At 42.2% G+C, this 19452-nt stretch overlaps 1 protein-coding gene across 13 annotated transcripts in view; it reads right to left on the bottom strand.

Moving 5' to 3' along the window:
• Positions 1-19452, bottom strand: part of utrn (utrophin) — a 134018-nt gene that overhangs the window by 71762 nt on the left and 42804 nt on the right. For 12 of the 13 annotated variants that reach the window (XR_009785343.1, XR_009785342.1, XM_061753252.1 and 9 more), the window contains 11 exons: positions 19072-19247; positions 18657-18792; positions 17985-18134; positions 17523-17675; positions 16456-16557; positions 16173-16296; positions 14689-14912; positions 13664-13781; positions 13370-13584; positions 12473-12627; positions 11594-11783 (listed from right to left, as the gene is read on the bottom strand). Coding sequence is in view for 11 of the 13 variants with exons in the window: in XM_061753252.1 (XP_061609236.1) it covers positions 11594-11783; positions 12473-12627; positions 13370-13584; positions 13664-13781; positions 14689-14912; positions 16173-16296; positions 16456-16557; positions 17523-17675; positions 17985-18134; positions 18657-18792; positions 19072-19247 (1743 nt within the window). In the remaining 2 variants the exon portion in view is untranslated. Of the gene's footprint in view, positions 1-7210; positions 7508-11593; positions 11784-12472; positions 12628-13369; positions 13585-13663; positions 13782-14688; positions 14913-16172; positions 16297-16455; positions 16558-17522; positions 17676-17984; positions 18135-18656; positions 18793-19071; positions 19248-19452 lie in introns of those variants that run through there. The other variant, XM_061753262.1, reaches the window with a different exon arrangement.

Here is a 19452-nt window from a genome sequence, read left to right as displayed (position 1 = left end):
TTCAAGTGTTTCTTTGTTACTTTGATTATCAGTTTTGGGACTTAGTTTAGTTTGCTTTTTCCAAGCCCCTTGTTTACCTTTGATTTGGAATTAAATATCATTTTTGGGACTTCTACCTTGCCACCCAGCCTCCCTGCACTTGGGTTTTTGCCTTGCCTTCCTCGCCTTCAAATAACCTAAATCGTGACAGCACAAGGTCTTCTGACTAACTTATACTACCATATTTCATATTTCTAATGAATTGTTATGGGTTTGAAAAAGCATAGCTACATCTTTTTCTTTTTTTATGTACAGCACTTGATTTTATTATGTTTTTTTACATTTCTAATTAATTTAGAACATTTTATTATATCTTTTTTGTACTCAATTTTTCTTAACGTTATTTATTAGTGTATTTTATTTTACTTGTAACTTGAAAATATATTTAATTAATGAATTAATTAAAAAAATTAAGTATATCAAGTTGGCGGCACGGTGGCCGACTGGTTAGAGCGTCAGCCTCACAGTTCTGAGGTGCGGGGTTCAATCCCCGTCCCCGCCTGTGTGGAGTTTGCATGTTCTCCCCGTGCCTGCGTGGGTTTTCTCCGGGCACTCCGGTTTCCTCCCACATCCCAAAAAACATGCATGAATTGGAGACTCTAAATTGCCCGTAGGCATGACTGTGAGTGCGAATAGTTGTTTGTTCCTATGTGCCCTGCGATTGGCTGGCAACCAGTTCAGGGTGTACCCCGCCTCATGCCCGATGACAGCTGGGATAGGCTCCAGCACGCCCGCGACCCTAGTGAGGAGAAGCGGCTCAGAAAATGGATGGATGGAAGTATATCAAGTTGGTTTTATCTATTGAGTTACTCTTATTTATATATTGTAATTTCTGTATCTGCGCACACACGTACATGTACAGTGCCTTGAAAAAGTGTTCAGGCCCTTATTAAATTCTTTTTTGCAGTTTAGTTGTGCTTTTATGTTTGCTTTTATGTTTAAGGTCATCAAACAAATGAAAATATCAGAAAACGTTTTTAAATGGTGATTTGTGCTATATTCACAAAAATGTCTGCTTTTCCTCGTTTTCTTTTGAAATATGCCACAAGAAGCATTCGCAAAAGCCCTCCATTGTCGAAATTTAACTTGCTGTTTTACGGTGGGCCTCCGCGAGTTACTCCCTGTCCAAAAGTGCTGCCTCATTCTGGCCAGAGCCTTGCTTGCTTTTGCGGCATCATAAAGTGTGCGAGGCCATAAAGCAAAAAAAAATTTTTTTTTAAAAAGTAAAAAAAGTTCTACTTCCTGTTTTGAGTTGTAAAGCAGCAGCATACAAAGTAGAAGACATATTGTTGCCTACACAGCCTTGGGAATTCCAGTCATTCTCCAACTGTAGAGATAAACCATCGCTAGAAGACGCTTCAAGGAAAAGTCGGGCAGCAAACTAGTCGGGCCTGAATTACTTCCAAGTCGTGAAATCCACAAATGCCTCCATCGCTTCAAGTTGTTAAGACCGCACAACATAAACCGCATTGATGTGAACGCCGGATCCATCGATTTTCAAAGACTGCAAACAAACAAAGAAACGTGGATTTATTGCTGCTGCCCATCCCGTCTAATCCTAAATGCGAGGCTGCCTTCAAAAACACACGGTCATGGTGTATTTTTTCTTTCCCACCTGCCTGTGGCCTTGTGTGCGCTTCGCTTGGTCTCCGTGTTTATGTCAGTGGGAGTTTATTGGTAAAGACTTGAAGAGCGGCACGCCTGGTTTGTTCATCGCGAGGCGCCGGTGGCTAGTTTTATCTCCGTGTGTGTGCACGTTGCTGAAAATTGGCAGAAGGATCCACCTCCGCCACTCCACTCTCCCCTCACCTCCCCCCAAGAGGAGTGTCCTGCTCCTCTCATTACTCGGCCAGCTCCGGCTGCGTATACTCGCATTCCCCCGTCGAAGCCCAACTTTAGACAGGCGACCCAAAGCCACCTTTTGCATATTGGGCTCTTTCTGCCTCTAATGCCTTAAGGCATCACATTCAATTTTTTATTTTTTAAAATAGTTTTACCCTTTCCACACAAACACATTTAAGCTTGTTCAGACACTTTTTAAATTATTCCTTAGTGCCTATTCTCACGCTCTCGTTCGCACAGTTGTCCAATTAAGAGGCGAAGCGTTGCTGCCTTCATGTGTTTGTCATTCCCAGTTAAAGTAAACTGTAAAAATGACGGATAAAATAAAAGCTCAACAATCATTGCATAATTAATCACCAAAATAAAAACATATTTAGTCTAACTAAAGTTAATCCTAACATGGTGCAAAACACCAAAGATGGATAGACAAATAATGAACAATACTCGCAGACATATATTCTTTATCCACTGCAAAGAACAACAACTAATACTTCGGCTTCCTGAGGAGTTTTGAAAAGCTCCATGTATGTCTTCCACTGCCCCCAAGTTGCTAAGGCATACACACCAGAAGGAGCAGCACGATGTCCATTGAATTGAAGCAAATGTGGCAGAACCTGTTGAATTGTTTACATTCTATTATATCATGTGATTACTATATGTTGCTATTAAGTGCAATATTATAGTGTACTATTTTTCTAATTCCAAAAATCCATTACGTGCATTTAGTTTTCTGGCTGGAACGGATTAATGGTATTTCCATTCATTTTAATGGGGAAAGATGATTTTATGATACAAGTGTTTTGAATTACAACAACGAACTAAACTGCGCTATGACATTGTTGTGAACGATGAACTGGATTATTGCGGGGGAAATACTTTGTGGTTTGCCCTCAGATGGCAACCATAACTACGACGTAGCACGCGACAAAATCAAGTTTGACACGCCGGCTCGAGCTCCATCCCACAAACGCCGCAGGGCAGGTGAGTCTGGAGCCATCTAACCTTGAGCTCCAAAGAGGTCTTTTGGGTTATTAGCGTCAAATAGGAGCTCAGGTGCAGGCGGGACTGGCGCCCTCCTAACATGCATCCTGCTCAAATTAGTCAGATCTGCCTCCCGTTACGCGACCCACAATGCATTTGTATCCTCGCCTGAACGCCAAAACACTCACGCCCGGATGCGCAAATCGACCACCGTGCTGTTAATAATACACGCTGAGTGATGACTAAGAAATATTTGCTGAGAAATGAAATGCACTTCATTTAAAAGCGTCAAGGTGGTACGGGGAGGCAATAAGCTGTAATGAAAATGTGTTTCTGCTCCCAAATCTACATCCCGTGCAAATCACAGACAATGCAAAGCGCCTGCCTGCACTGGTGGTGATGAGTTTGCCGCCTAAATTGGCTGCAGTAAAGAAATCCAAACAGGACATTTCCAATGCAAAGTATCTTGTGTTTTATTTCTCTTTAACCTTTGTGGTTATTCTTTGTATTTATTTTTTTTTAAACAGAAGACAGCACAAGTAAATCCGGCTCGCTTGAGTAGTTTGCACCTCATTCAACTCAAACTGCTTTATAAAGGACAAGAACGAGATGAGAATTATCCACGTGCCCCAATAATGGAGAGAACTCAACTAAAAATAAAACACGATAAAAAGGCTTCTGGTTGTATCCAAATGCCATCAATGCGGAACACTTGTTGTTGTTGTTTACGAAAAGGCAACAAACGAAATGTTTCATATAACATATAATGTGAAACAACATAAGAGACATTAGCATAGATGTTACGGTACAATTGTAAACCAAACTACTGTTACGTTCACACACAGAGCGCAGCAACACATACAAACAGAGCGTAGAACAATAATCGCGGGCATATATCCTCGCTGCTCTGCCGAAGCAATGGATATTAATTAATAATATTATTATTATTACACTCTCATGTACAACATGTACAGCAAAATGGCAAACTGTTCTAGAAAAACTACAGAAATTGATAAAACAGGATTGCGACTGCTTGAACTGAGACATGGGGGGGGGGGGGGGGGGGGGGGGAACATTCAGCCGGCCCACGAGGCTCAGCCCCGATCAAATCCATCAAGTGGAAGCCAACGGTCCAGCCCGGAGGCTAGCGAGCGAGCCAGCACCCCCTGGGAGGACAGCGACATGTCTGGTATGAATGACTCCATCCAGGGAAGGCCGGAGCGACTGATGCAGCACCCAGGAGGCGCTAATAGAGTGCCGAATGACTGATGGCTCGCCGTGGCCGGAAATCAATCTCTCTAGATATCCGGCTCACAATAATGTTGTGGATTTGTACGGTATTAGCAGAACTTGAATTTGTTCACAATGTACGGCACGGTGGATGACTGGTTAGAGCGTCTGCCTCACAGTTCTGAGGACCGGGGTTCAAATCCCGACCCCGCCTGTGTGGAGTTTGCATGTTCTCCCTGTGCCTGCGTGGGTTTTCTCCGGGCACTCCGGTTTCCTCCCAGATCCCAAAGACATGCATGGGAGGTTAATTGACAACTCTAAATTGCCCGTAGGTGTGAACGTGAGTGCGAATGGTTGTTTGTTTATGTGTGCCCTGCGATTGGCTGGCAACCAGTTCAGGGCGTACCCCGCCTCCTGCCCGATGGTAGCTGGGATAGGCTCCAGCACGCCCGCGACCCTTGTGAGGAGAAGCGGCTCAGAAAATGGATGAATGGATGTATGAAACTAGTTAAAGTAAAAAACAAACAAACAAAGTAAACCAGATATCCAAAGTTGTGGACTACTACCTCAATGACTGACTTGCAAGAACTTAATTCACCCAAATCATTCATATTGAAATGATTTGAAATTCCACAAATCCATTCCAGCACCCCTAAAAACAACCACCATTTTTGTTACGTGTTTTTAAAAAACAAAACAGCACTCTATTTCAGTAGTTAAACTTTTTAAACCAAGTACCACCTCAAAATTTACTTAATGATTCAATGAAATTATTATTAGTTGTATTGTACATACAAGTAATTTAAAAAAGAATACATATGTATTATAATTAAAGCTTAAATACCACTGAGTTATATTTTTTAAAAAACATTATGCAGAGTTTGAAGATTTAATTCAGTGATGCTTTGGCGTACCACTAGAGGGAGCCCACGTACCACTTGTGGTACTAGTACCACCCTTTGAGAATCAATTATTTACTATAGAAAACATAAAAACAGAGAATGTAAAGGAAATATTTCACAACATGTAATTACACTAAGTACTGTAGTATGCATGTGTTGGATGTGTTCCTTTAAGGGGCGTGGCCTCCTGAGTGATGTCAGGAGCTGGTGTCAACAGCAGCTCCTTGTGAGTGTTCTCATTTTGTGCATTTGACCGTTCAATAAAAGGTTGACAGCAAAACTCGCTAGTACTGTAAAACAAAATTGACCAATCAACTCGGTCAAAAAAATAATTATAATGCCTAACATGAGAATAAAGGATGTTAACTGGTAATAATATAACCTCATATATTATCAGAAAGTCATAAAATTCCAAGAATAAAGTCGGAATACAACCAAACTAAAACGGCAAAGGGAAACAATGTCCACAAAAAGGTCAACGTGAAAGCAAACGGTCCTCGTTGGAGCGCCGACGAGTGATGGCTTTATGGATTAAGACTGGCTTAGGCTGGACTGTCACATGTTGCTTTGATTGAAGCTGGCAAGCCGTCACAAAACCGCCACGATGCATTTGTTTCCCCTCCCCGTCCACACGGGCCAAATCCTCCAATGATGAAACGGACCCAGCTGCCAACCAGCTGTGGCGCGTTACGTCAGCGAACACGGGCTTTTGCTCACAAGCGAGCTCCCAATGTGCCACTCGGTTCTCCTGATGCGTTTACACTAAAGGGGGCAAAAGCATCCACACCCTGTACGAATGAAGAGAAATTTGATTTTATGTTGTGAATAGTTTCTTTGCTTATCTTGAAAAGCTCTATAGAAACCCAACTTATTATTATTGGTAGAGGTAATCGTAGTAGTTGTCAGTTGTGTCACGACTGGGGATGTGGGTATTGAAAAAGCGCACGGGGGGCGGGGGGGTTGGTGGTGGTGCTGCAATACAATATAATTTCGGCAATTTCAAAAGTTTTTGGGGCTTTTTTTGTATATGCAGAGGGCCGCAAAAAAATGGTGGGGGCCGCAAATGGCCCCGGGGCCATAGTTTGGACACCACTTGTTTTTTATTTATTTTTTTTATTTTTTTATTTTATATATGCAGAGGGCCGCAAAAAAATGGTGGGGGCCCACAAATGGCCCCGGGGCCATAGTTTGGACCTAAGTAGTGTTACAGATACAAGTACTGACTCATGATTAAAAAAGTCAAATGATAAGTATACAAGTAAATAAAAATGAATTATTACTGTCAATAAACAATTTGATTTTGGCAAAATGACCACAAAAAAAAAAAAACTACACACAAAATAGTATCCCTCTTCTAGTGCTTGTGATTACACGAAAAACATGTTCCCATAGCTTTGACAATATTGTGACATGACTAACAAAATTTTTTTAATTAACTAATAGTAACTGTAAAAATACATTTTTTTAAATATTATTACTATTAAATACTATTAAATATGAGAATACAGCTGTAAATTACAAGAAAAAACACACTATTATGAGGAGAGTCATACAAATAAAGAAAAAAATATGAGAATAAAGTCAATATTAAGTGAATACTACCATATATCATGCAAGAAAAACTTGAAATGTTGAATATTATGGGAGTAATATCATAAATTACCATAAAAAGTCACAATATCAGAGTAAAGTCGAATATTACAAGAAAAACTAATAAGAAAATTGGGAATATTTTGCAAATACAGTCATGGAAGGAAAAAACAATATTCTGAGACAAAAATGTGAAATATGAGAATAAAGTTGTAAATCACAAGGAAAAACGTACAATAAACTGTAATTGTAAGAGAAAATGCAGATTTGGGGGGGGGTATTATTAAAATAAAGTCTTCATGTACAAGAAAGAGTCACAATATCACGAGAAAAGAAGTTACAGGGGTGAAAAGCCTGGAGATTATGAGAAGGACATCAAGGATGAAAATAAAATGTGCGATCATCACAGGTCGCTTCGAATCGACAGATTCCGACAGAACGACAGAAAAGGCTAATGAAGGACGAATGATGTGGCAGCAAGCAACCTGTCCAAGTTGTCAACGTCATTATCTTAAAACCGGGACGAGAATCTCACACGGCACGATGACGACGAAGATTGAAAGTTAAGTGACTTTGCCAACAAAAGCACACAAAATAAACTCTCCTTGCTCTCCTGCCGCACGTACCTTGCAGAGTTTCTGGTATCGCGGCGAGGAGATTGCCATCCTCTGGAGTCTGTGCAGGAAGACCACCACTTTCTGGAGGGAGGTCCGGACCATGGCCATCATTTTAGGACCGTTACAAGTCTGCAGCAGCCTGGCGCCGGTCCGCATGCTACCCCTGCCCTCGCCCGCTCATGGCACTGCCGCGTCCCTCCGTCTCCCTTTACAAGCCTGCCGGACCCGAGCAGAGACGACGGCGACTCTCGCTCACGCTGAGCTCAGCGTGCCTCTTCCTGTCATCGCGCAACGATTCCGAGATTCCTCACTTTCTCCTCCACGCCGACATTCGCAAGCCGCAAATCAGCTGTGACGTGCGGGAGGAGGGGGGGGAATAAAAAATTTTTTTTTAAAAAAGAGCAACTGAGAAAAGACGAGCGGGAGGGGAAATGTTTTCAAAAGTGGCGAGTTGGGCAAGAAAAAGATGAGCCGCTGCGCTTTTCAGCTGATCCCGTCAGAGAGAAGGGGACGGCTGTGAGAAGAGCGGAGACGGAAGACGGAGGAACGGCGGCAGGCAGGCAGGCAGGCAGGTAGGTAGGTAGGTAGCGCCTCTTTTGTGCACCCGATGCATCAATGGAGAGAGCGGCTGAGTAATAACACGGATTATTGTCAACACGCGCGCGCAAAGGAGGAGGAGGCGGAGGAGGAGTTAGAAGGGACCTTCCTGGAAGCCAACCTCCCCATTGAGTTTCTGCCTTGCGCACCCACGTGAAACACAAAACTCGTCTTTGGGAAACAGAAAACAGGGGACCCCCGCTATGCGCGGGGAAAAGGGACCGGGCCGGGCCGCGACCAGTCAAAATGTGTGGGTAATTGGCGGCCGTTAGAATTGCATCAGGGGGGAAAATAAGGTTTTTGGGGTTGGTTTGAAATTGAAATTGAAAAAAAAAAAGAAGAAGAAATTGGGGGTGAAAAAAGACAAATTAGCTAATAGGCGAATACGTGGGTGCCCAACCGCGAGTATGCGGGGGTCCACTGTTCGTGAAAAAAAAAAAAAGATGTCATAAAACAATGGGGGGAAAAAAAAATTTTTTAAATCTGAAAAAAATGTTTTGGTTTTTTTAAAATCTGTAAATAGGTGAATCCATGGGTACCGAATCGCGAGTAGGCGGGGGTCCACTGTGCGTGGAGGGAAAAACCAAAAACAATGTCACAGCATGGAACAATGGCGAACTGTGTCATGAACTACAAGGGAAAAGTCACAAAATTATGAGAATAAAGCCAGAAATGATGAGGAAAAAGTCATAATAATGCAGGAATAAAGTTGCAAATCACAAGAATAAAGTTGTGTATTAGGGATGGGCGAGTAATAATACCAGGTATCAGTATCGGCCTTCTTTCAAAGTATCGGGTACTCGTGAAGGCTGCCAATACCAGCCACCAATACTTAAAGCAAAAAAATCGGACATCGAGCAAAAAAAAAAAAAAGTGCTATCGAAAATCCTTATTGTGCAAAAGACAATATCACAAGAAAATGTCGTAACATTATGAGAATAAAACCGTAAATTATGTAGAAAAAGTCACAATTCACACATTCCGATGTTGCAACATCATGGTTGTAAATTACGATAAAGAAAGTTGCAAACAAAGATGTTACGAGAATCAGTTTTTAATATTATGAGGGGAAAAGTCTTAAAGTACAAAAATAAAGTCAGAATATTAAAGTCGCAAATTATGAGAAAGTGTAATATAAGAATACCATCAAATATTACGAGGAAAAATATGGAACCTTTTGAGAATAAAGTTGTACAAATTCAAGAAAAAGGTGCAATATCATGATAATATACAAAAATAAGGAGGGTTTGAAAAAAACAGTTACGAGAATTGAACGGTTACAAACATGAAGTACATCCTGAGAAGAAAATCGTGATATTAAGAACAAATGTAATTTTCAAATGAAGTCGTAGAAAACGAGAAGTTACGAGAAAAAAGGTCTCATGTCACAAGAATGAATGTTCCAGACAAAAATTGTAATCTTGGGAAAATTAAGTTAAGAAAACAAAGGTTGCAACGTTAGGACAGTATATTGTAATGTACAACAATAACGTTTTTAATAATATGCAGGGAAAAAGTCATCAATTAAGCGTCACAATGTTACCAAAAGTCGTAACACGATGAAAATAAAGTCGCAAATTACAGAACAAGAAAAAAGTAGTAATATTACAAGAAAAAGTCAGCGATGAGAATAAAGCCGCAATGTTACAGGACCGATGTATAAGAAAAGTCGTAATACTGTCAGAATAAAGTTGTAATATTACTATAAAAAGCTCCTCGTGAGCACAAATCGCGGTCATTCCCACGCATTTCATCAACGGCGGCTCGTAACTGGACCGCTAAGCGAGCTGCTCCCGCTGTCCTACTTTCCGCACGCACACGTGCGCGTCACTACCACCTCCGCGGCGGGATAATTGCCCTAACGTTCGGTCCTGCGAGCGGCTCAGTCGGCGCGGCGAGGCGGCGTGACGCTCCTGACCCTGAGAGAGGTTGCGTAAGAGCCGCTTGGCACTTTGAAGTGCCTCTGAAAATTGCGAGCGCCGCAGAAGGAAAATATCTGAAACCAGGCTGAATGGGAGACAAAGTGAGAAAAGAGCAATGCATGGATTCAGCGTAAACAATGGCAAGACTTTTTAGCATTTAGTCGATATCCTAAAGCCGTTTCCATACAAAGGTGTACCAATACTACTAGTAAAATGCTATACGTCAACTAGTAGAATAGAAGTAGAATTTTATGTGACTATGCCAAAGCTGTCCTACTAGTGTGGACGAGAGAGCGTACTACTACATGGATCTTAAGACGGATATCAAAAATCCTGACGAAAGGCTCAGATTTCCATAGTAACCGTCCACATTAAGCGAGGGCAAAGCAAATATTTGACACCAACAAAAAGGCTGCTTTCGTAATTATTACACGCCCATGCATAGACAGTGGTAGGGGGATTACGCTGAGCTTTGTGGAAGAAGAGTGTTTAGAGAAGGTTTAACGTGCTACAGAAGCCATTTCAGTCGAAGCGCAGTATTGACTTCCAGGGAATTACAACAGACTTTTTTTTGTTTTTGTTGCCTCACTTATTGTCAACACCATTGACAGCATTCGGTGCCAAGTTACGCGTGCGTGCGTGCGTGCGTGCGTCCGTATGCGTTTGTGCGACAAAGGGAAAAGAACAAAAACAAGGAAAACGGCAGGTAGTAAATGTGATGATTCAAAAAAAATATATACATTTACAAAAAAGTTTTCCTGAGCTCAAGAGTACTTTCCTATTTCACCAAATGACTTTTTCACACTTGAACGCCATCCATCAATCTCAAGCGCGGCAGAGATAGAAAGAGAGACGACGTGGCTTTAATTAAGGCGATATGTCAGGGGACCCCAGGGGCGCAGAGTAAGTCTTGCTTTTTGCTCGAGACGCTCGCGGCGTGACGTTTTGCACACGCTCGTCGCAGGCATGGATGTCACACTAATTCTGGGCGCTTTTAATGATTTGGCAGAATTCTTCTTCTTCCAGGGTGGAATGACTTAGAACAAGAATTGCATTTATATGACAGGCTCGAATACAATGGTGGCTTGAGATAGGAGTTTCATTCATTCGCTGACCACCCTCGCAATGCAAAGCACTTTTCTCAAATCATCGTTTCCCCTCGAAAAGAACGGAAATGCCATAATCTGTTGCAGCCCCCCCCCCCAATAATAAATTGACGTGTATTTTAATGCGTAAAAATAGCACTCCATAATATTGTAAGTTAAGAAAACATACAGTTATGACATAATTAAATTAAAAATACCAAAATTCGTGTCACACTGCATCAATTGAATGGCCATTGTGCTGCTCCTTCTGGAGTGCCAGCCTTGGCCACATGGGGGTAGTATAAGACAACTCCGCCACTAATATTAGTCATTCTTTGCAGATCCCAAGATCTGGATTGAAATGTTTCAATTAAATCGCAAGGATTTGTTTTGATCGACCAGAATTCAGAGCAACAACGCAACAAAACGAACATCCAATACAAGCTCTGGAAACAGAAGGGTTTTAAATAAATTTGAACAATACAAACAATGGGATAGTCCAACGTACTCACGAGATCCATTTCGAAAACAAAGACATACGACGAATACAGTATGTATGTAAAGTACACAGTCAAAAATGGGTTCACTGGAACAAACAAAGATGAAACATCAATGAATCAATCAATGGCCTGCGCTCAATGCGCACACGTGTTCGGACGCCCCGCAACATGCCCTCGCATTGACACACCTGTGGATGCGCCGCAGTGCTAACGGAGAACGACAGTGAGATAATAGCTCCCACCTGTGTACACACACACACACACGGAGAGTTGATTCCCAGCTCCTACCTCCAGCTGTCGTCTCAGCTCCTTGACGCGAGCCGAGTCCTGCGATAGGTCCTCCCTCTGGGAGGCGTCGGCCAGCACGTTGACGGTGGTCTCGGCCTCCTGGAGCCACTTGAGGAAGGCTTCCAGCTCCCTGAGGGACACCTGCAGGCCCTTCAGCTCGCCGTCCAGCTGGGCGTGGTGGTCGTTCGCCCTGTACGCCGTTTAAAAAGATTATTAGTCACAAAAATATATTCAATCGCTAAAGTACGAGAAAGTAGAAAAAAAAGAAGGAAAAAAAAAAAAGCAATCCGTAATTGTGACATGCATGCACTCACGGCAGACGACGAGGCGCTCTAAACAGGCCACGCCAGCGGGCTATCCAAAAGGAAGATGCATTTTCAGGATGTGGGCATAGCTAACTAGCTAACTGCAAGTCGCAATTGCGCCGGATAAGTGCTGATACGAACAAAGGCAAGTTCGTACATGGGTTATATGGTTCTGATAGTGGGGAGGGGAGACTCATGGAGAGGCTCAGGTGCGTCACTGGACCCGGTTTTAGCCACGCCCCAAAAAAGCAGGACAACTGAAATGGTGAAAAACAGTTTAAAGCTATATCTCCACAACCGTGTACTTCATAGTTTTTAGTCTTTGCATGTTTTCAGCAATTAGCTTTAATTGTGTAGAATGTATTTCGAAACAAATATTTGAATTCGCTTTACAGGGACAGGGATGCAAACAACTTCTTAATAGCATCCCGCTGCGGTGATGTTTTGCGATGCATTTAACAGCTCGTTAAAATATGTGATGCCTGAATCGTAACACAACCACATGGTTATTATAATTCATGCTTGAAAGGGCTATAAAAAAAAAAAATGAAAAAAAAAAAAAAGCGCTCTGCACCTATTGTTGAGGTTGTTCCAGGCGGCATTGTGCGCATCCATGACTTCTTTCACCCGTCGGGTGTCGTCGGTGGAGTACTCGCGCAGAAGATGACCGGACAGCTCGTTGAAAGCCGCCACCGCAGCTTGGCCCCGACTCAGCTCTTGCAAAAAAGCCTGTGTCGGCATAAATATCATGAAATAATGATACAACCCTGAGAGATCCATTTGCTAGCTCATTTTACATCGGTTTCACTCAGTAGTCGTGTCAAGCTGATATTGGAACACTTCTAATAATCTAATAATAGTCTGGTGGTTTAAATAACATTTGCGTGTGAGCTCTTTTTGTCTTGACTGCAATTCGTCACCGCTGCATGAGCAAACACAAAGTGACGCTTGCGCTCAGCTGCTCGCAGTTGCCCTCTAGTGTTCGTCCCACGCAGTGCGTCAGAGGCCCTCACGGGGCACAATTTGTCATCGTCTCGCATGTAGATGATGGCTGATGTGGGTTCACTGATGCTGTTAAGCCTCCAAAGGATACTGCGGAGAGGTGATTCATTGCCCATCTTGCACTTTGAATCACGCTTTGAATTGCACTGGTAATTAAAGCTGCGAGCAGCAAAAGAGTGGGGCCTCGCACCCCCGCGCCTGTCTGGAAACTCCAATGGTGCGCAACTTAGCCTGATCCGGCAGTCTAGTACGTGTGGTTCAAATAAAGTATGAGTAAGAAATTTAAATGGACAAAATTGCTTTTTTGAGCCAAGATGGCAGACTTACTGTGTCTTTTCAGACATGAGTTCTTGGAGCTTTTTGGGGGGGCGGGGTCTAATCATGACAGACATGCCTACCAAATTTCATGTTGCTAAGTCAAACTGTCTTCAGGGGCTGAATTAAAGAAATTCTACTGTTCTCCTCTAACCTTGCTGTCAGCCAGCTGAACGGTCAGAGGGTCTCCGGACTCTCTGGACTGCTGCAGCATGTCATGGAACCATCCTTCTTTGTGCCCAATCAGAGCCTGCACCTCCCGCCGCTGAGCCTCCCACTGATCGCTGTGGCCAATCATATTGTCCAGCTGCTGGAGTCGCGCCACTACGCCGTGCTGCGTGTTGTCCCACTGGCTGCGCACCCTCTCCACTAGAGACATGATGAGCATTAAAATGTAAATGAAAAATAAAATAAACAGCGCGCGTGATGCCAGTTGAATGGCACATACGTTTTTCCGTGATGGACGTGCGCACATCCAGGTTGGACGTCTTGTTTTTGATGTTCTGCGCAAGGGTGAAAATGTCCTCCAGCTGAGGATGACGCTGCTCCAGGTCACTTCTCGTCACCTGGCAGGATGAAACAAAACATTCACACACTTCAAATGAATAAGCTTCTTGCTATGACATGCACCAATAGTCTCGTTACGATTTTTGACTTATTTTGTATGTCCCAATAACATCCGCGATCGCAACATGGACATGATTTCTGAACAAGAAGGGTTTTCGTTTTGACATAGAATCTGCACTGTTAAACCTCAAAGGTCCAATGCCTATGGACGTAGAGTCAAGAAATTAAAAAGAAAAAAATTAAGTTTTTAAAAAGTAAAAAAAAAAAAAATTTAAATAAAATAAAATGCTGATAAAAAAAAGCCCAAAGTCGGGGAAAAAATAAATAAAAAAGGTTTTTTAAAAAATTATATACTGTCCATAATATGTAAAGGCAATACGTGATTTAAATACGCAATTAAATAAATACAAATTTTAAAAAAACTAAATACATTTAAGTAATAAAATACAAACATTTATAAATGTCATAAATTGATTCAAAAATAAAATTCAAATGGGACAAAATGCAAAATAAGTTAAAAAAAAGTCAATAAAGAAGACTACAATACAAAAATAAATTAGTTACCAAAGTTTTAAAAAATATATATTTTATTAATGAAAATAATACAATAAAAATCAAATGGGGGTTGAAAAGAAAAAATGGTCATAGTTAAAAAAAACTAAATAAAAAAAAAATCCTAAGAGAAAAAAAATTGAAAAATGTTAAAATTTACTTTCCAAGCATCTCAATTGCATTGTGGGATACAATGAGCGCACTATTCTCGCCACACATTCGAACAGCAATACAAAATGGCTACCTCACTATATCGGACGTGATATAGTGGCGAGCGAGTGATTCCGAACACAGCCTTAGACGAGATCGTGTTAAAAACGTGTTCTTGGTTCGAAAGAAGAGCGCCGCTGTCACCTGCAGGCGCGCCACGGTGGTCCTGATCTCCTCAGTGTCGCCCACCGTGACGATGTTGGACTTGAGCATCTGCGTGATGAGGACCAGCCAATCCGCCAGCTCGGTGGCCGTCTCGTTGAGGTCGGTGGGCGCCACCGAGTCGGGCGTGTGTGGGGTCTGGTGATGGGGGTCCTCGCTCGCCAGGCTGGCCATCTGGACAGCCGAAGGCACTGAAGACACGGTGACTGCAACAGAGTGACCCCCCCCCCGCCCGCCCGTAAAGTTAGGAGCCATTTGAAGGTAACAGCTATACTAACGTCCGTTAGCTTTATGGCGTTTTGCATTGTATGTTAGCATTAAAAGGGAATTCGCAATTTTAGTTTAAGTGTGTTTTAATTCATTCAAAGCGTGTGGGAGGGTTAAAACTAGAAAAATGTGTTTTATATGGTCTTCCTATAGCGCAGATTTTCACCTACCATGTGATCAACAGCGGGTCCCTGTACACACGTTTAACGAAAAACGATGAGGTGAATATTAACGATGTTCTCGAACGTAAGCGCCAAATCGCGATGAACGATGCTCTGCGGCGAGTGCAGCCCGCCAGCTGATTTGTAATTTCAGCACGCATTTTTCATATTTGAAATTAAAGTGCACCTCTTCCTCCGCAGTACTTGTAACCACCAAATGGTTCTGGTACTCGTATGCAGGCTGATGATTCTGGAAACCCGAACGCAAATAATGTAACACTAATGATAACGTGGGAAGCAAAGTCCAGAAGATTACTATAAATACAAAAAAAAATCAAATTACAACTAAAAAAAATTTAAAAACAAACAATAAAACAAAAATAAAATTATGTTGAAGCCCCAAAGAAAAGATCAAAAAAACTAAAGGACTACAAATAATAAGCAAAGCTTAAAAATGTTAATGTTGAAAAAATAAATACATAAAAGATTAAGATGAATTCCCAAGTTGAAAAGAAATATGAATGAACACTAAAATATTTGTAAAAATAAATAAAAAGTAGAAAAAAATTAAAATGCAAAATTTCATGAATAAAATAAAATTATTTTCCCAATTCACATGCTGTAAACTGTATACCCGCTCGCACCTCTTAAAAAAATGCCGCGATCGTGACAAAAGATGACGCAGTTCATGGAGTGAATTGGTGAATGGTGGTCATACAAAAAAAATACAAATTCCACACGTGTTTATTAGTCGTATATCTGTAAATAAATTAGTATTTTGCCATTAAAAAGTCCTTTCTCAGTCTTGTTTTTGTTGCAAATTTGCCTCAAAGTCACTGTTCCACTTGACAAAAAGTTTGTTTTGTCTGCCTTTTTTCGTCAAAAACCGATCTTTTCGGTAAAACAATTCCATGTTCTTCCGCTAGATGCGAATGCTTTTTTGTCAGGTGAAAGAAGAGAGTCCGCTCTTTCTTTCAGTCGGTTCATTGAACAGATTATTTCCACTGTAAGACGTGTGAAAACGAGAGCGCTCTTTACCAAGTTGCTGGTGCTCCACAACGCGAGTGTGGTGCAGCGTCCACGGGGAGACGTGCGCCTGCAGGGACTCCCTCAGCCGACCATCCAGAACTTTCCAGTCGGCCGCCAGCTGCTCCACCTTGCTCTGCGTGCGTGCCGTGAAACATTCAGAGGGTGAGATGAGGAACAGCGCTTTCATGAAACAGCTAATTAAGCCGCAATCTGCTGCAATATAGTGTAATTACACAGTATTGTGCATTTCGGAGGGCTTATTGAATAAATCGCACTACTAGGGGTGGGAAACCTTCTCATGAGGAGACAGCTGCTGGCGTCTCTGCAGTTCAATGGAGTGGGCCAAGAGGTCTTCCAGGTCCTTCTTCCTGTCTTTCATGGAGACCTCCAAAGCCTGAAAACAGTCAGAGAGGGTTCATGTGTTTTCAGGGCTGACTCTTTGTGAATACAAAGTTCCCCCGCTATATCGCGGTTCAGCATTTATTACTAATCTCAAGTAATAGATGGCAAAATTAGTATTAAAGTGATATATAGCAAAGAAGAATAATTCTGTGTGTATTGCAGTCGCAGTTGTTTGAAGGTTTAGAATTAACAAAACATCTACGCTAATTATGTTAGCCTGTACATAGTGTTTCGGATTTTATGTTAGCATTAAGCTAGTGGCGTTTTGTTAAGCGAAATTACATGGTTTGGTTGAACAGTTCGGTGTTTAAATGTACAATGTTCGATTCTCTTTTATTCGACAGCTTTCAGCAGTAAATGTCAACTGAGCGTGACAAGTTCTTGAAGCAAGCACACTTCGCCTCTTATTTGGGGATTTGTGCGAGCGAATCTTTTTTTTTTCGTTTGCTCAAAGTGATGTGATATGACAGTCTCCCATTTCTTGGCAGGAAGAGATTACAAAGAATAGACGCTACAGAATACTTCCAAAAGTGTGTTTTAATAAGTTTACATTTGTTTAAAGCGTGTGTGAGGCATTTAAGTTTGCTGCTCCGTTTTTTGGAACAATTTACAAAAACTCTTGAAACTTAAGTTAACCACTAGTTTCTTTTTAATGTTTATTATGACTGCTGTTTGTTTTATGCGTCTGTCTGTGAGGCATCTTTGAGTATTATGAAAAGTGCTGTATTAAACTGACTTATTAATATTAGTCATGATTTGGTCTCATTAGATGCATGGATGTTGATTGTAACTTTTTTTATTTTCCCAGTTGGAGTTTTTTTTGTCTTATTGAAAATGTAAACAATTTTTGGTTTGTTTTTATATGGTCACTCTGTATGATAGATTTTCACCAGTTGCAGGTGAGTCTGGAACGGATCGCTTGGGATAAATTGGGGTTCACCGCGAATGGTACGGGACCTGCGCTTGGCCGGGACTCAGGCCTCGATTTGTGATGGTCTGATGCGTGATGACCACCCAGTCGGTGAGCCGGTTCATTTTGTCGCGGAAGTGGGCGTGACTCTGCAGGTTGGCCTCCACCTGACCCACCTTGTCTAACAACTCGTGGGTTACCTGCAGGTTGGGATTCAAGAAAGGAGTTTTGGATGAGTCAAAGGAAGAAGAATAGAGTCATAGATTAACATATCGTCGCAGTATCAATTTGTAAAACAAAAACATGAAATTGACTGTATTTGGACATTCTGCGAGAGGACACAACATTTTTCCTCGAATAAAAGATTCCAAAAAATAAAATTTATTCGCCCTTTGTTTAAAAATCAGATGACGATTAGTTCCTCGCATATATTTGATGTGCTACACTTCCGATTAATGCACCTAACGGTACGGCTCGTGAGTTCACAAATACATGTTCATGCGTCGCACCTTGCTCCAGTTGAGGTTGATGGCTCGGAGTTTGCCCACGCGGTGGTCTCGGCTCTGTGCGCTGACGGCGGGCCTGTCCAGGATCTGCGGTGCGTGTTTGTTGAGCCAGCCGAGGTGTTCGTTCTGGGCGTCCATCTCCACGGCCAAGGCCTGGGAGGGAAGACACTCGAGTCATTTATCTCATCAAGTGCTATTGATCTCGGGAAAGGTAATCAATCGCGTTGGCCTGAGTGGAACAAATCGTGAAGAAAAGAAACTGGGCTGAAACTTGTCAGTTAAAAAAATATATATATATAGTGGCTGTCTCTCCAATAGAGACGCTGCCTTAATTAGTCGACCGCCTCACCTCAAATAACAGCCTACTTTTTTCCACCTGAGGAATTAAAAAACAGGTTGCGCATACTCTCATTCATTCAGGTCCTTTCATTCTCAGTACACTGAATCGACCTCAACTGGACTGTTCTGGTTGTCTTAGAAGATGTTTCGCCTCTCATGCGAGTAGGCTTCATCAGTTGTAAAAAAAACAACAACAAACAAACAAAAAAAAAACAGGTTGTGCATTACAGGACCATAAACGATATACATTTAGCCTGCTTGAACTTCAAAAGATTGACTTGTAATGCAAGGTACCACTGTATATTTAAGTCACTAAAGTCCATATTTTGTGCCTACCTTGAGTTCTTTAAGCTTCTGGTCAGTGGAGGAGACGGGAAGTGAGACTAAAGCATTTTCCGCCTGCTGCAGCCATGAAGCCAAATCCTCGCTTCTCCTCTTTAGCTCCGCCAGGGCTGGATCTCCTCCAGCCAACCTGCACGTACACACGCATAGACACATTATTTACCCAGATTCAGATCTCCACTCCCCCCCCCCCCCAGGTAGCAGACTTAATCCTGAAATTTACATTTAAATTAGCATTGGCGACTAATTGACCGCACCGATAAGGAAACAAAGCAGATGGGCAGGAAGTGCTGACCTCGATGCTGTAAAGTTCTAAACGTAATCCAGTTACGGAAATGATGCCGTTACAAGTATATATCGCCATCATCGCCCTTCATTTACATAATATCCGTTACGGTTGCACCAATACCTGCGCTGTCGTTCCACGACCTGGCAGTTCGCAGCCCTCCACCGCTGATTCAGGTCGTGGAGTTTCTCTTCCAGCAGCGGGCCGTCGGGGGAGGACAACTGGCCGATGATGCGCTCTCCCGTGCGGGTGAGGCCGGCCAGGACGGCCTGGTGGCTGGCGAGGCCTTCCTCGAGATCCTGGGTGAACAAGCAGAAAGATTCAAGACGGATTCCTACGAATCGAGAGGTTTTAACAAAACAAGCTTACTCAAATGTATCTAACCTAACTATTTTCACTTGTTATTGTCTAAACAAAAAAATAAAAAAAATAAACATTCAGACTCTCAATCTTTAAGTGAAAATTATGCCGCACATGCAGCGCCACAGTGAGGGAAGAGGCAGA

Source organism: Phyllopteryx taeniolatus, chromosome 18 (genome assembly GCF_024500385.1).
Source record: "Phyllopteryx taeniolatus isolate TA_2022b chromosome 18, UOR_Ptae_1.2, whole genome shotgun sequence".
In the NCBI taxonomy this organism is placed as follows: domain Eukaryota; kingdom Metazoa; phylum Chordata; class Actinopteri; order Syngnathiformes; family Syngnathidae; genus Phyllopteryx; species Phyllopteryx taeniolatus.
The sequence above is the reverse complement of the archived record's forward strand: the minus strand, read 5'-3'. Positions and strand labels throughout refer to the sequence as shown.